Source organism: Ursus maritimus, unplaced genomic scaffold (genome assembly GCF_017311325.1).
Source record: "Ursus maritimus isolate PB19 unplaced genomic scaffold, ASM1731132v1 scaffold_2, whole genome shotgun sequence".
In the NCBI taxonomy this organism is placed as follows: domain Eukaryota; kingdom Metazoa; phylum Chordata; class Mammalia; order Carnivora; family Ursidae; genus Ursus; species Ursus maritimus.
The window spans coordinates 1548290-1565093 of NW_024424452.1; the positions used below are offsets into that span (position 1 = coordinate 1548290).

General features: G+C 59.3%; 1 protein-coding gene across 1 annotated transcript in view; it reads right to left on the reverse strand.

Annotated features, from left to right (window-relative positions):
• The window catches only part of MAD1L1 (mitotic arrest deficient 1 like 1), a 346750-nt gene that overhangs the window by 145080 nt on the left and 184866 nt on the right, over window positions 1-16804 (reverse strand). Inside the window, exon 13 of the mRNA XM_040634676.1 lies at window positions 6339-6395. Within this exon, the coding sequence (XP_040490610.1) occupies window positions 6339-6395 (57 nt within the window). The remainder of the gene's footprint in view (window positions 1-6338; window positions 6396-16804) is intronic.

Here is a 16804-nt window from a genome sequence, read left to right on the forward strand (position 1 = left end):
CACTGCTTCCCTGTGTCCACATCCGGTCACTCAGTACTTTAAACCCGAGTCTGGGGCTCGGCCCTACAGGACCACGCTGTCCACACACAACAGCTGGCGTGAGCAAGCCCCATGGTGCCCACCGGCCTGCTGCCCGCCCATCCACTCACTGCACCTGTCCCCTCATCTGAGTCATGGCCACGTCACCGGCACCCCGAGGTCTGCGGTGGAGACTCAATGACATGGTCCAGGACAGCCGGAGCGTGTGTCCAGCACATGGGAGCACTCAGCACTCAGCGGCCGCGGCAGGATCGAAAGCAGGTCCGCAGCGAGGACGGCGGCCGTGGAGACAATCACGTGCCCACCAGTGAATGTGGAATGGGAGGGCAACCTGTTTCTACGGAGGGACAGCAACTGGGGGAGGCAGAGGACGTGCAGCTCGAGGCTGAGGGAGCACTCGGCCCCACGAGACGGAAACACATTCCGCGGGGTGGAAACAGCTGGGGGCGACAGGGAAGGGTGAAGGAAGCTGTGGAGAGAGCACAGCAGGGGCCTCAGTGAACACACGCATGTGGAAAGGCGTGGAGAGTCGGAATGGCCGCCCGGAAGTGGGGTTCAGGACACGCGGCTGAATCCGGCGGATTTACCATAGGAATGCAAAGCCATCACAGCTGTCCAGTCCAAGGCGCGTGACCCCTTCTCTCCCTAAGGAAATACATCCCTACATCCTAAGACGTGGGCAGAGAGCCCCAAACTGGCCTCTGCCAGGGCCCAATGGGGAGCACCTTGAGGAGGAAGGGACCCAGGACTGGACTTTGGACACCCAGACACTGGGGCTCGGGGGACAGACAAGCCAGTGCAGCGCGGGCAGTAGGCACCATGCCCTCATGAGCCCTGCCCCAGGGCAGCCCTCAAGGGACAGCAGCTGGAAACCAGCTCCACGTCCCTCAGTCCGCCACAGCCCTCCAGCCCTGAGGTGCTTGCTAGGGACTCTGCTGTCGGGGGCAGCCCTGCGCAGCCCAGTTCAGCTCGATACTAACTTCTAAACACGCCTCATTGAGCCCTTCTCCCTCCATCTCTAAAAATGGCTTCCCAGGGGCGCCTGGGTGGCACAACGGTTAAGCGTCTGCCTTCGGCTCAGGACGTGATCCCGGTGTTATGGGATCGAGCCCCACATCAGGCTCCTCCGCTAGGAGCCTGCTTCTTCCTCTCCCACTCCCCCTGCTTGTGTTCCCTCTCTCGCTGGCTGTCTCTCTGTCAAATAAATAAATAAAATCTTTAAAAAATAAAAATAAAAAAAATAAAATAAAAATGGCTTCCCAGCTCCCACGGAGCTGCCATAGGCACTCATCCCTGGAAGCAGAGCCACTCCAGGGGGCATACACAACTCCAGGCGTCTGACACTTCACCGATGGGGACAGTGACCATGAGGCCTGTTCTCACACAGGTCAGGGCGGTCAGGAGCACAAGGGACACTCCCACGTGGTCAGGAGTCCCGAAGGCCCAGGCAGGGGTGTCGCTGGCACCAAAGCCACTGCAACCCAGGCCTCTGCGTCCTAATGAGTAGGGGGGGGGTGACAACAGGGCCACCTAGCAGCGGATGTCTGCAGAGCTCCCAGGACAGTGCCCGGCTCGCTGCCAGGCAGGGTGAGTGCGCGTTACTAAACTGTACCGTCACCATCGGTACTCGGGGCACTCAAGAACCAGCCCAACCTGCAGATGCCCACCCAACAATAACCCCACTACGAGTTCACGCACTTCGAGTGCTCACTCTGTGCCGGCACTGGGCACGTGCAGACGACCAGGACATCGCTTGGACTGGAGGAGCCAGTGCTGCCGCTGAGTGCCGCCGGCCGGCCAGCAGCCCCGCTCCCCTGCAGGGAAGGCCCATCTCCTGCACTGTCTCCCCGAGGAAGCAGGACAGCCAGGCACGCGGCCAGCAGCTGGCACAAAAGTGCAGAAGCAGTGAACCTCACGAGATGCTGGGAGTGGGTGGAAGCGGCAGAGAGGCCGGCACAGGGACACACACAGACTGGTCAGACCACCCAGGTCAGCCTGAGAGCAGACGGCCAGGCACGTGCAGCAGGGGAAGCCCAACTTAGGTGGGGGACACTGCCGCCTGCAGGGCCACATCCGCCCACCCCTCCTGCACTCCAGCTGCAGCTCCTGGGGGGCGGCCTGTGAGGCACCCTGACCCCCGCCTGCCACCTGGGGCCCTGACGCTTCACTGGACCACGCTGGGCTCTGGCAGCAGGTAACAGAGTCAGACACCGTTCTGTGGGCACAGAACCCTGTGAAGAAACAGGCTGCCAAAAGTCAAGCCTGCCACCAGCCTTGGGTTCCTGCAGTGATGTCCCCCATGAGCCTTCGTGACTCCCCCACCACAAAGTTCTCCCGTCGAGGCGGGGGGTCTTCCAACCCGGGCTTGGTCCCATGGCAGGACGGACCCGGGACGAGAAATGAGTCGCTATCAGTCACAAAACCAGGAGGTTCTTGTCGTAATTTTCCGGAAGGCAGCTGGCAATGCTGGCAGGTTGCGATAAGACCAGGTTCTCAGGCAGCAGGCACGTACGGATGCCGGCTGCCAGCACTGAACAATGGGAGCTCACGCAACTCCTCCTAACGCTTTCCCGGCCCTCCACGCTGCTTTCACGGTGACAGAGGCATCAGCAAGGCACACGCCGGTGCGCATGGCCCCTTGTAGAGCTTAAAATCGGCTCTCACTGGCCTCTCCTGTGATCTGCATGCCACCCCTCAGAGCCGCAGCTACGGAGGCTGGCGCTCTGGGATGAAAGCCACGGGCTGGGAGAGGCCACGTGGAGGCTGAGGGCTGCTGCCACACCACGGACACCCCAGGAGCACCTGTTGCGGCCAGCACAGGGCAGGCCCACCACGGACAGAACTTCTCCCGCCAGCGCCCTTCCTGGCTGACCCACCACAGGCCTGGGCTGGCAGTGCAAGCCCGCAGGAGCCGTTAGGGGACACGGCACTCAAGGCGGACGACTGCCTCATTACCCGGAGTCATGAGGGGTGTCACTCCCTTAAACCGGAAAATAAATCTTCACTTCTTGCTCTCTGGAGTACATAAAATATTAGACAGATTTTTATAGTTACAGTCAACAAACTCATTTCTCCAGCCAGCGCTGGCCGTATCTAATTAGGGTGAGGGATGTTAATGGTACAAGTATGGCCCAGGACATCTTCCCTTGTGGTATTAATTACATTTAAAGAGAAAAGCCTGAATTGTGCCATGCTTCCTAATTAGCATGCATTTGCTAATTAATAACAGAAAGGCAAACTGTCTTTGTCATGTCATCTGCAATTAGCTACAGATGATTAAATTCTTTTTTCTCTCTTTTCCTAAATAGTGAACAACTTAGGGCCCAGAGATAGCAGGGTGGGCAAGGTGGTACAGACACCAGGCCGTCCCCAACCCACCTGGACAGAGGCTGGGGTGGGGGGGGCACCTCTGACCTCAGGAAGGTGCCCCCCCCGTCACACCCATCGCCACGATTGTCCCCGAAACAGGGCGAGGGCCACAGAGCGAGACGCAGGGTCGCTCGGTCCCCGTGTCACAGGGAGCTCTGGCCGTGGTCCCTGCTGTCAAGCTCCCACACCAACTGCGGTTCACAGCAGGGCTGCGGCTGCCTCCTCATGGGCTGGGGGCCCACCTGGCCCTCATGTGCTCAGGACGCAGAAGGTGCTGCCCGGGGAGGATGGAGGGAAGAACAGGCTCACAGCCTCTGAGGGAGTGCCTGCTGCGCTCCGCTGGGTGCTACTAAGCGAGAAGGAGAGAGAGAAGAGAACCAAACGGGAACGAGCTCAAAATCTGACAATCAGAAGCCAGAGATTAAACCTGCGGAGGTGACAGCTACAGCCCAGATCCAAGGAAGAAGACACCCACGGCGTCCCGCCTGTGTGCCCCAGAGTGCCTGCACCTTCGGGCACAGCCAGGAATGCACTGGGGGAAGAGCAGGTCCCCACCCGCCTCCCCAGCTCCGCGGGGCTGGAGCCATGGGGACGTTTCACCCAAACTCCCCAAGGAGCATCACCCCCAAGGGCCCCGCCACGCCTGGGGAGGGGCCCCTGCACGGAGGCAGGGGCGCCAGGTCTATAGGCCTGTCCGCCCTGGAGGAGGTCAGCATCGCCTGGGGAGAAGTGGGCCGCCCACCCCCACGAGTGCTAACGTAATTGGCCTAGAGGTGGAACTGGGCTTCAGTATGTTAAGTCTCAAGGGAGCTTTACACAACGAAAAGAAACTTTATGGGCAGCAAACAAGGGAACACGCAGGCGGGAAAGACACCCTCCAGCCCCACGTCCCTCAGGCATCCCCACAATGAGACGCAGCGGCCCCTGCAGCCCCACCACGGGAGCTTCTGTCCTTTCCAAGCCCCCAGGAGCGAGGGAAAGAGGGCTGGGCCTGCGGTCGGCACAACTCCATCCTCATTCCTCCCGCGGTGTGCGCAGCACGGACACACGGCCCTCGGGCACATTTCCACTCAGGTCAAAGCCGAGGGAACGATGCGTGCTGACCCACACGTCAGGGTCTCCCCCCAGGTTTCTTCACCCCCAGGCTGTCCCCACCCACAGTCCCATTAGTTAAGCACACTTGCGCGAGCTAGGCCGACAGTTTATAAAGCTCCCTACCCCAGGCTCAATGAGGGCAGGCTCCCCCATCAGGGCCTGCCTGGGTCCCGAGCCCCTTTTCCCGCCAGATGAGGGCAAAAACTCTAAGCAGAGGCACGATTGCTCCCCCTCAGTCAACAATGAATGCCCGCTGCAGAGAACTCAAGACACTCAGGGGACCAGACGCACCCACAGTGGCCCTGCAGTGGAAAGACCAGCGGGCTTACAGACTAAGTGCTGCGGGGATGCCTCCCAGTTCCTGGTGGGTGGGGCCACCCTCCCTGGGCCACATGTCCAGGTGCTGGAGCAGCCCCATGGGGCTCGAACCTCAGGCTCTACCCTCCTGGCTACGTTCACCGGCTCCGGAGGACGGACACACGCCAGGTGCTTGGAGGGCCTTGACATGGGAGCTCACACCCCCGGGCCCAGGTACCCAACAGCCAACAGCATCTCAGACCCCCATGCTTCTCTCCTGACTTGCCCTCCCCAATCTTCCCATCCCACTTGGGACTCCCCACCCACTGCCCAGGCCATCCTGCTGTGTTTGACCTTTGGACCCGCGCTCTACCTAACGTGTACCTAGCTGCGGCACAGCCGGTCTGACCAACGCCCACCACGTATCCCTGCGGGTCAGGGGCTCTGAGCACGGCAGCCTCAGGCTCCCGGGTGCTGGTGCCTGGGCCTCATCCCGTCCCATCCTCAGGCCCCTGCCTCACAAGTGGGCCGTTTCGGTCTCCCCATCCCCACCCTCCGCTACGGCCGACAGCGACAGCTGCAGTAAGACACAGCTGGACAGCCTAAGGCTGTGGGGACGGCTGCAGACGGACGAAACAAACCCAAGGACGTGGCATGCCAACTTGTGGGCCACTCCTACGTTGCAGGTGAAGGCCAGATGACCCGCTCAAGGTTAGGGGCTGACAAGCGATGCCCACGCACCATGAACCCCGACCCGTGATGTGAGTCCCTGAGCCTGCCCCAACCCCAACTGGCTGGCGTGTGGCCTGGGGCAGAGCTGCCCCCACAACACGTGCAGATGTGCCCTGTGACCCTCCTGTGACCCTGGTGGCTGGGTCCCCACAGAGACCAGACCACGGGCTGGAGCAGCAAGAAGGGCCTGCAGCTTGTGTGGGACAAAGATGCTTCAAAACCAATGCTGTCTGTCCCCCAGATGCTGGTAAGGAAGCCTCTCTATGCTGGGTGCCCAGGGGAGTCAGCAGCGCCTGCCCACAACTGCGCCCAGCCCTGCAGGCAGCCCACCCGGGGAGGGGCCCAGACGTGGTCCGAGAAGGAGGCACATGGCCACACGGCCGAGGAGCACACTTGGCGCTCAGCAGGGCAACGCGGGCGTCGGAGCCCGGTGGGGGGGCATCTGCATCCACATACCCTGTGAGGCAGGGCCGCCGTGGGCCCAGAGCCGGGGGACAACGAATGACAACCTGGCCAAGGGGGTCAAGCAGTGATCAGGAGGGTTTTTGCATCGGCTCCGTGTTGGGTGGGTCATGATGTGGAGCAGAAAGAGCGTGGGGGGCCCCACGTCAGAGTCATCCAGGGGCCAGGCCCTGGCTTCCAAGCCCCACGCCCTTCCCATCCCCACCTCCGTTTCTGACGAAGGGACACGCTGTGACCATCAGGACACCTATGTGACAGAGACATGATTCCCTCCCCGCCCAGGGTCTAAAGCACCCCACGCCCTGGGCTCCCTGTGCCACAAAGACCATCACCAAGAGACTCACCATGTCTGCTCTCTGCTTCTGGCCTCCCAGCTCCTCCAGGGCCTGTGACAGCTGAGCCTTTGAGACAAGACAGAAACCAGGGTCAGTGGTCAGTCTCCGTCACCGCCACGGCCCCCACTGCCCACTTAGTACAGGTGCCTCGGGGGCTGTAAGGCAGCCCAGCATGCCCGCTGCCTGGAGCAGGTGACGGGGGCCAGGGTGGAGTGCTGGGAAACCTAGCGGGAAGCCCACCCCAAACCTGCTGCCTGGAGCAACAGTGCAGTTATGGGGGCAGAGATGCTCCTGATGACGTTTTCACGCCCCTGGCAAGAGGACTGCAGTGCATGTCCTCCCGGCAAGCTCACATTCTGGAAGAAGCCATGAGGGTGACTTTCCCGACAGAGCCAACATCCAGGAAAGCCCCTCATGTCCCCTGACCACCGTCCCCTAAATGGATCTCTAGGATCCTCCCTGGGGCCTGGCCCAGGGAGGTTCTTGACCATCAGGGCCAACAGCAGTGCCAGGCCAGGTCCCGGCGACCCAGGCAGGAGCGCAGGGGTGGCCGCCCTCCGGCCTGGCCAGTCCAGCTGGCACATTGCGTGTCCACGGACGCCACCGCAGAACAGGCAGCAGACTGAAGTCCAGAGCAGCCCACCAGCACCCAGAGCCAGGGTCCACCAGACCCAGGTCCTCATAGGTCCCGTGTGCCCCTGGCCTCAACGCCACAAGCGTGGCGAGCAGTGTCAGGCCAGCATGCACCACACAGGGACAGAAGCGGTCACACACCATTCCCAGAAGACAGTAAAAGCAGATGTAGCAAATGAGTCGTTGTACCACTATCTTACGTGCCGGCGGCCACCTCTGTGCGGAAGCAGCAGAGACACGGTGCCAACGTGGCAGCCACGGGGAATGGCCTGACTGTGAGCAGGGACCAAACCAGCCCGCAGACTGGAAACCCTGTCCCTCCTGGAGCGACCAGCGACGGACATGCAGAGCTCATGCACCGCCTCCATGCCCAGGGCACCCTGTGGGGTCCCAGCACCCGGCTCCTGAGGCCTGTAGGGAGGAGGCTGGAAGGTGGCCACCGACGAGGCCAGCCGTGCTGGGTCCTCGGGCCATGGGAGACCTGCACCTTGTCGTGACAATGTCTGCGTGCATCCATCAAGCCTCCCAAGCACACGTGCTTCCGACACGCCAACCCTGTCGACGAGGCCAGGGCTCCTGCTAAAAGCTCATCAGTACTTCGCGAGCCCACATGAGCAACACTGCCAGGAGCGGAACTGAAAACACGGTGAACACAGGCGGGACGGGATAGGACTCACCGCCACAGCAATGCAGACTGCGAAAACCCAGTGACAAGACCGAGCCGGAAACCCAAACCCAACGCCAGCGGTTAGGACCAAGTGCTGGGCTTCATGTGAGCCAGCCCTGGGAGCTCCTCGCAGCCCCCTGCCTCAGCCTCACCTCAAGCCAGGCACAGACGAATGAGCACAGCCATCAGGTGGGCAGGTGGGGGGCTGGCGGGCACTGCAGAGACCACCTCTCGTGGGCAGGACGTGATGTGTGAAGGGAGGCCGGGAGAGGCGGCAAAGGAACATCCACGCTGTGGTGGCCTATCTGTAAACTCATGGCCCCCCGAGAGAGACCGTACACACACGGACGGACAGAACGAGAGCCACTCTGCGGGGCCAGGACGCAGCCAGGAGCGGCACCTGCGTTCCGGGCTGGCATTTGTAAGCGGCTTGTCAGGGAGAGGGGAGGGGACACATGCTGCCCCCAGGGCGGAAGGCCCCGGGCAGTGTGTCCCCACCCCCCACTCGGGGCGGCGGTGACAGCGCTCATGCAGGGGATGACGTCCAGCCCAGGGCCAGGGCCTCCCCACCTTGCCCATCTGCTCGGTGCCGGCCGCAGAGACAGAACAGCTACGGAGCAGTGACGGAAAAGAGGGCACGAGACAGACGTTTCCCCGAGGAAAAGCATCTGTACCCACGAGTGCACGGAAAGGGCGTCAGCTCCGCTAGAAGCCAGGAAACGCCCATCGAGCCCCACTGCAAAGGGCCGCTCCGCACCCGTCCAATTGGCAGAAACAAAGAACGCGGGCAATCCTAGGACTCGGGACGGACGGCGGAGATAAGAACCAGGAAACCACTCTGCGGAAAGACCTGGGTTTTGCCTCAAGTCTAACACGCGTCACCTCTTGCTCAGTGATCCCACCCCACGAATGTGTTCATGGGAAACCACAGAACGTGTGCCCGGCTGATCTGCACAAAACCGCACCCAGCTGCACTGCGGTGGCGAACGCCAGAAACCGCCCGGTGCCCCCGGCAAGGGGCGAACCCACACGCTGCGCTGCGTCTGTGAGCACAGTGGCGGCACCAGTGTCCCCACACGGCCTCGGGCACGGCCCCCTGCAGGTCAGCCAGAAACGGAGGACAGTGCAGGGCAGAGTCAGCCCATGGGCTCGCCAGGCGTCAGCTGGGCTCCTGCACGCAGATTCGGCAAGCAAGCCGCAGAAATGGAGCGGTGACCCCCGGGGCAGTCTGGGCAGCAGACAGGGCCCAGCGGCCAGGACACTGCAGACGGGTGCACACACTTCACCACGGTCTCTGCGAGGTCGCGGGTGAGTAGGGGTGCAGACACTCACTACGGTCTCTACGAGGTTGCGGGTGAGCAGGGGTGTGGCACCACGGTCTCTGCGAGGACATGGGTGAGCAGGGGTGCAGACACTTCACTACGGTCTCTGCGAGGACACGGCTGAGCAGGGGTGCAGACACTTCACTACGGTCTCTGCGAGGACGCGGGTGAGCAGGGGTCCGGCACCACGGTCTCTGCGAGGACATGGGTGAGCAGGGGTGCAGACACTTCACTACGGTCTCTGTGAGGACACGGCTGAGCAGGGGTGCAGAGACCGTGATGAACAGGCAGACGCTGATCCAAGAGGCTTGGTGCCCCGCTCAACATCCCAGTCACTGCACGAGAGAGATGCAGGTGCCATGCTTCTCCAATCCTCGCACGATGCAGGGCTTGGAAACGGCACAACTATGACGAAGACCTGTGAGGGCTGCAGAGATCCCGGGAAAGCAGAGGAGCTGGCAGAAACCCGACTTGGAGGAAAGTCAACCCTGCACTGGGAACCAAGCGTTCACCCGCATCTCCCTGAGGGAGTCCCTCCTCGGGGCAGCCGTCAGGAAAATGCCGCCCAGGGAGGGAGGCCGGGAGGCTCTGCCACCCTCCCTCCGGGCCGGCCGGAGAGCCCACACCGTACGAGGGGATCCGTCACGCTCAACGAGACAGACGCTGACAACTAACGTGTCCCGCAGAGGCGATGGGACAGCGGAGGACGCCCCCCACCCCAGAGGTGCTGAGCCAGAGACACGGGCCGTCTCCACCCAGAGGACAGAGTCAGAGCAGCGTGCCCACAGGCAGGGAGGGACTGCTGCGGCAGACGGCGTGTGCGTCACGCTCCAGTGAGAACGCGGTCTGGAGCACGTGCCCCCCGCACCCTGGAGGACAAGTCAGGGAGGGGGAGAGGGTCTGTTCTACTAACGAAGGAAGAAGTTTCCAAGAGCAGGAAGCTCGCCATCCCCAAACGCCATCCCACAACCTGTCACACGTCCCCCATAGGAGGCCCTGTGTGTCCAGGACCCCAAGCACGCGGGGGCTCAGGCTGGGGAGGCCACGGGATGGGCTGCTGACTCAAGCCCACAGCCGAGGAGCCGCACGACCAGGGGATGGGACGGGTATGGGCGGGCAGCACAGGACAGAGCCTCTTGCTGGGCGTGCCGACTCTCCTCAGGACCAGACCTGTGGGTGCGGGAGGGGCATGCGCCCTCTGGCTCACGCGCACAGGACAGCTGGCAGCATCGAGGGAGCTGGGGAAGGGGCAGCAGAGAGGCCCCCACAGGACTGAAGAATGGTCACCCTCACCCAGACTCCACCAGCCTTGACTGGCTGCATCTACACATCATGAGACACAGAGGCCACAGAGCACCAGGGAGAGGGGACATGTGCGCCAAGCCGGGACTGTGGCCCCAGTGCTGATGAGGGCGGGGAGGCTCCTGTCGCACGGCAGCTAGACTTCCAGAAGGGACAATGGGTGGGTGGGCAGACAAGAGGAAGAGGGCAGGGTGCGCGTGCAGCTCCCCGTGGGGCGGGGAGAGCGTGGCAGCACAGCTGGTGGCCCGACAAGCCACACTGGGACAGAACGGGCACCAGCAGCGGCCCAGGAGACGCTCCCGGTCGAGCAGGAAACACAGTCCGTCCAAGTGCATCCACCAGAGACGATACCCTACAGGGCACTGGTCAGAAAGATGTCCAGGGCCTCCACGTGCCTCCCCCAGTGCCGGGCACCTCTTCAACTGACCCCCCCCCCCCAAAGCACGCTACTGCAAAGCAGGTCAGCTGGCGACCAGGCCTAAGTCGAGGCAGGCCACACAGACAAGGAAGCCTGTGCAACACGCTGGCCTCAACCGCCCATCCCCGTGGGTGGCCAAGACACCAGGACCCCTGCACCTCCCGGCCCACACCTGACACTAGACAGCTCTAAGCCGCCAGTCTTTCCAGAGACTGGGAAGCGGGCGTGATGCTCGACCAGCCGTGATGGAGGTGTGTGCCTACGGAGTCCGGGCCCACTGTACAGGTCAGGTACCTGCCAGCCCCCGAGGCCGCTGGTCACAGCCCATCCGCTGGGCCTTAGCTCATCACTCCTTCCTGCGGTACTGTCCCTACGAGTGTCACCCCACCTGCATGGGCATGTCCCAGGCAGCTGGGGAACAGCGGGGAACAGCTGGGAGCAGGGAGAAGTCCCCGGCTAAGGCGGCAGGCGGGCATGGGTCTGCCTGTGAGGTGTCCTGCGTCCGCAGAGAAAGCCGCTTGTCTACGGTGCAGCTGCTGGCCAGGCTGCGTCTGTCCGGCGCATCCCGCCTGGCTCCGCAGTGATCTACTCCCGCCTTCCCCTTGAGATTCCTGCTACGGCCAGGCTGCCGCCTGAGCAGGAGCGAGCTGTCAGGCCTCCCACACTCCTCAGGCATCTGCGGTGTCCTTTCCACTCCCCAACGTCCAGGCTCCCGGCTCCTCCAGAGATGCTGAGGCCTCAAGGAAAGCCCAGCTCACACCCAGGAGAAGAGGACGAGAGTGCACCCCGAGCCGTCGGACAGGCGTACGAGGTCTGGGGGCCGGGCGGCAGTGGTCGCTGCCTGGGGTCTTGGAGGGAGTCCGAGCAGGGCCCACAGACTGCAGTTTCAGGTTCCCAGGCAGGAAGCAGCCAGCATTCACATGCTGGGGGCTGGATGGAGGCCTGTAGGAACCCACGTGTGCCCCGCATGGGGACTCAGATATCTGTCACTCCTGTGAGCCTGCCTGACCCCTGGCATGCCGCACTGCAGTCTCCCACTGGGAAGGGAGGGAAGGACAGGACGTATGTGACCAGCACGCTGGTGCTCGTCCTGTGCGTCAGGGGGTCTGGAGGTAATGGGGGGACTGCTCAGGCACGAGGCTTACAGAGGGGCTCAGAAGGGAGGCCAGGGGCCGGGGATCAGCAGGCTGGCTGGAAATTCACCATCCCGAGCCGGCCACAGCAGCAAGGCTGGAGCTGGGCCCTTGAGCTCCACCCCAGCCCAGCTGACCCAGGGTCTGCCAGTCAGTGGGGCTGGCTGGGAGCGCAGAGCGTGGAGGCAACACAGGAAGAGGGGCAGCGGACACAGAGCCAGGCGCTCCACAGAAGGCGGCACGCGGGAGTACGTATCAGGCAGACAGGGCGTGCAGAGAAACTGGGGTGTCCACAGAGCCACGTCAGGCCCAGCAGCTCCCACAGCCCTTCCTGGTCCAGGGACACGTCCTCCAGCCAGGCCCCCAGGTGACCACTGCGCTCAGACACATGTCCCAGGCCCACACGCCCCTTGTGACAGGTGGAGGCTGCACCAAGACCTCGTGTGGCTATTTTTATCTGGAGGTGAGAAGCTGCTACTGAAACCCCAGCACGCTGCCAGACAAAAGCCTCAGGCCTCCTGCCTCTTCTCTACTTTACACGTCGATTTGTGACCAAGTGGAAGGGAAAAGGAGACACCGGCCAGTCATCAGGGGCCGAACCGGGCAGCAGCACCCACCCGCTCGTGGTTTTCCTCTGGCAGAGGCCCCAAGAGGCAGAGCCCGCCCCACGTGGATGGCAGCCACAAGACAAGCTTGCTGCCACGCAAGCAGGTGTGCTGCTCACCCAGAGCCTGGGTTCTGGCAGGTGACCCTGGCTGAGTGCAGCTCATCAGAAGGAGACATCTGCACCCCTGAGGCCGCTGCTGTGACCCAAGCAGCCGACGCCTCTCCCACACCCAGAGCAGGCCCACCCCGAGAGGCTCTCCGCGGTAGAGCCTCAGACCCCCTGCAGGGCTCGGTCCCTTCCGCTCAGAAGGCCAGGTGCTCACACGGGGGCAGGACTCTCGGAGTGTGGGTGGGGACCAGCGCAGGAGCGTTGTCCAGGAACTCACCACAGGTACGACGTTTCGGCCCAGCCCCCACACCCCCCACTGAGTCACAACCTCCCAGGGAGGGACCCACAGCCTTGAGGCCATTCAGACGTGCACCAAGTTCCAGAACCACTGCCACAGAGGTGTAATTTGGAGCTGGACAACCAGAGGCCCGTCCCAAAGTCGCCACATTCCTGCACCGAGACAGGAAACGAAGGACTGGTCTGGGACGTCAGAAAGATGGTGGGGCGGGAGTCTCTGCCATCACCCCGCAGAGCACAGGTTGACACAACTACAGAAAAGAGGACAGAAAAGAGGACAGAAACTAAGAGCCGCTCTGAAAAGATAAATAAAATTGACAAATCTTTCACTAAACTCAGTAAAAAAAGAAATACAACGGACATAAAATCGGAAACAAAAGGGAAGACATTGCCACAGACAGCACGGAAACACGAAGGCGTGTAAGACCTATGGGTGACGACCACCAAACCGCAGAACAGCCTCAAAGAAACGGACAGACTCCTGGGGAACACTCGCGCACCGGAGAATAAACCACGAAAAGAGGCGCCTGGGGGGCTCAGGCCTTCGGCTCCGGTGGGGATCCCAGAGTCCTGGGACTGAGCTCCCCATCCGGCTCCCTGCTCAGCGGGGAGCCTGCTTCTCCCCCTCCCTCTGTCTGCTGCTCCCGCTGCTTGTGCTCACTCTGTCAAACAAACAAATAAAATCTTAAAAAAAAAAACACACACAAAACACGAAGAAACAGAAGATCCAAACAGACTAGTAACAAGTAAAGAGGCTGAACTGGTAATAAAAATCTCCCAACAAAGAAGGGCCCAGGACCAGTTGGTTTCACCAGTGAATTCTACCAAACATTTAAAGAAGAATTATTACCAATTCTTCTCAAAATCCTCCCCAAAAATCAGGAAGAATCAATTCCAAACTCATCTTACGAGGCCAGCATCATTAGCCTGATGCCAAAGTCAGGCAAAGATGCTACAGGAAAACCAAAGCACAGGCCAATATCCTGATGAACACAGGTGCAGAAATCCGCGACAAAGTGCTACAAAACCACGTTCCACAGCACATTAGGAGGGTCACAATTCGGGCACGTGAGTGACTCATCGGTTGAACTGACTCTGGATTTTGGCTCAGGTCATGACCTCAGGGTCGTGGGACCGAGCCCCATGTTAGGCTCCATGCTCAGTGTGCAGAGTCTGCCTGGGGTTCTCTCTCTCTCCCTCTCCCCCTGCCCCTCCCCTCCACACGTGCACACTCGCTGTCTCAAATAAATAAATTTAAAAAAAAAAAGAAGAAAAAAGAGGGTCGCACACCATGACTGAATGGGATTTATCCCCAGGCTGCACGGATGGTTCAACATGCACAAATCAAGCAATGGTACGCAACACATTAACAGGATGTAGGATAAAAATCATACGATCATCTCAACAGATGCACAAACAGCACTTGATAAACTTCAACATGATTTAATGATAAAAATTACCTAGGTACCAAAGAAAAGTGCTTCACCATAATAACGACCACACGGGAAAGCCCACAGCTCACATCACACTCAGCAGTGAGAAGCAGTGAGAAGCTGACAGCTCTCCCCCTGAGGTCAGGAATAAGACAAGGATGCCCACTCTCTCCACTCCTATGCAACATGGTACTGGAAGTCCTAGCCAAAGCAATCAGACAAGAAAAAGAAATAAGAGGCAACCAATTCTGTAGGGAATGAGTAAAACTGTCCCTGCAGATGACATGATCTAACATGTAGGAAATAAGACTCCACCAGAAAACTGTTAGAACTCACCAGTGAATTCAGTAGACTGTCGCAGCATACAGAATCGACATGCAAAAGTCAGGTGCGTTCCTATACGCTAACAACGAACAATCCAAAAAAGAAAACAATTCTACTGCAACAGCATCAAAAAAACAATAAAACACTTAGAAATAAATCTAAGCAAGGAGGTGAAAGACCTGCAGACTGAAAGCTGTAGGACACTGATGAAAGAAACATTAACAAGACACAAATAAAAAGACCGTCTGTGCTTATGGACTGGAAGACATAATGCTGTTAAAATGTCCGTACTACCCAAAGCACAGTGTAGATTCAATGCAACCACTACCAAAATTTTTTCACAGGAACAGAAAAATTAATCCTAAATTTAGTATAAAACCACAAAAGACCCTGAGTAGCTAAAGAAATCTTGAGTAAGAACAAGCCTGGAGGCATCACACTTCCTGATTTCAAACTACCACAAAACGGTCGTAATCAAACCACATGATACTGGCCTAACAACAGACACGCACACCAATGGGAGAGAATACGGAGCCCAGAAGGAAATCCACGCATATACATTCAACTAATACTCGACAAAGATGCCAAGGATTCACGGTGGGGAAAGGTCAGGCTCTTCAAGGAACAGCGTTAAGAAAACCAGATAGCCACATGGAGAACAACAGTAACGGACCCCCAATCTCACACCACACACACAAAATCAGCTCAATATAAAGACCTGCTACCATAAAAATCCTGGAAGGAGGGGCGCCTGGGTGGCGCAGCGGTTAAGCATCTGCCTTCGGCTCAGGGCGTGATCCTGGCGTTATGGGATCGAGCCCCACATCAGGCTCCTCTGCTGGGAGCCTGCTTCTTCCTCTCCCACTCCCCCTGCTTGTGTTCCCTCTCTCGCTGGCTGTGTCTCTCTCTCTGTCGAATAAATAAATAAAATCTTTAAAAAAAAAAATAAAAATAAAATAAAAAAAAATAAAAATCCTGGAAGGAAACAAGGGAAAAGCTCATTGAGGTTCATCTTGGTGATGATTTCTTTTATTTTGACACCCAAAGCACAGGCAACAAAAGCAAAAATGAACCAGGGGACTGCATCCAACCTTCAGCAAAATGCAAGGCGATGGAGAAAATATTTGCAAACCATCTATCAGATAAAGGGTTAATATCCAATACACGTAAGGAACTCACACAACTCAACAGCAAAAAAACAAACACCCAATTAAAAGTGGGCAAAGGATCAAGATAGAAATTTCCCCAAAGGATACAGACAGCCAACCGGTCCACGAGAAGGTGCTCAGCACCCGTCATCATCAGGGAAACCCACATGAGGATCACATGAGGTCTTACCTCACACCAGTTAGGGCGGGTATTCTCAACTGGACACCAGACTGCCAGCGCTGGTGGGGACGTGAACTGGCGTAGCCACCATGGGAAACAGTATGGGGGCTTCTCAAAAAATTACAGATAGAAGTATGACCCATATGATCCAGTATTCCAACCTCTGGGAATATGTCAACAGGAAATAAAATCACTCCCTCCAAGACGTGCCTGCACCCCCAGGTTCGTCACAGGACTGTTCACCACAGCCAAGACACGGAAGCAACCGGAACACCTGCCAGCACGCAACAGATGAGGAAACGTGCTATATGCACACAACGGGAAGATTCGTTAGCTTTAAAAAAGAATTAGCCCTGGTCATTCGTGACAAGATGAATGAACCTGGAGGACATTATGCAAAGTGGAAAATACTTAAGACAGATTCAGAAAGAAAAATACTGCACAACCTCACTTCCATGCAGACTCTGAAAATGCTGAGCTCCCAGAAACAGCAGAAGTGTGGCTGCCCGGGGCCGGGGCGGGGCGGGGCAGGGAGGTATGGGTGCGCGTGCACATGGTGCCGGGTGAAAGGTGAACAAGACCTGGGGACCTCGTGCACAGCCCGGTGACGATCACAGGCATTGACACTGCTCCATGTGCCTGAGACGTGCTGGAATAGCAGATCTTAAGTGTTGTCACTACAGAAAAGAGCCGGGCTAGGCCCGGCGACACAGGGCTGACCAGCTGGCCTGTGGTGGTCACTGCACTGCATGCACGGACACCCAAACAGCACACTGTAGCCCCGGACATATGTGATCTGTATCGGCCCGTCACGCCTCAGCGCAGCGGCAGTGCTGGCTCTGCAAGCCTAGTGTCCACTCTTCTCCCAGGGGGCGGGGGGGGGGGGGGCAATGCCCAATCCC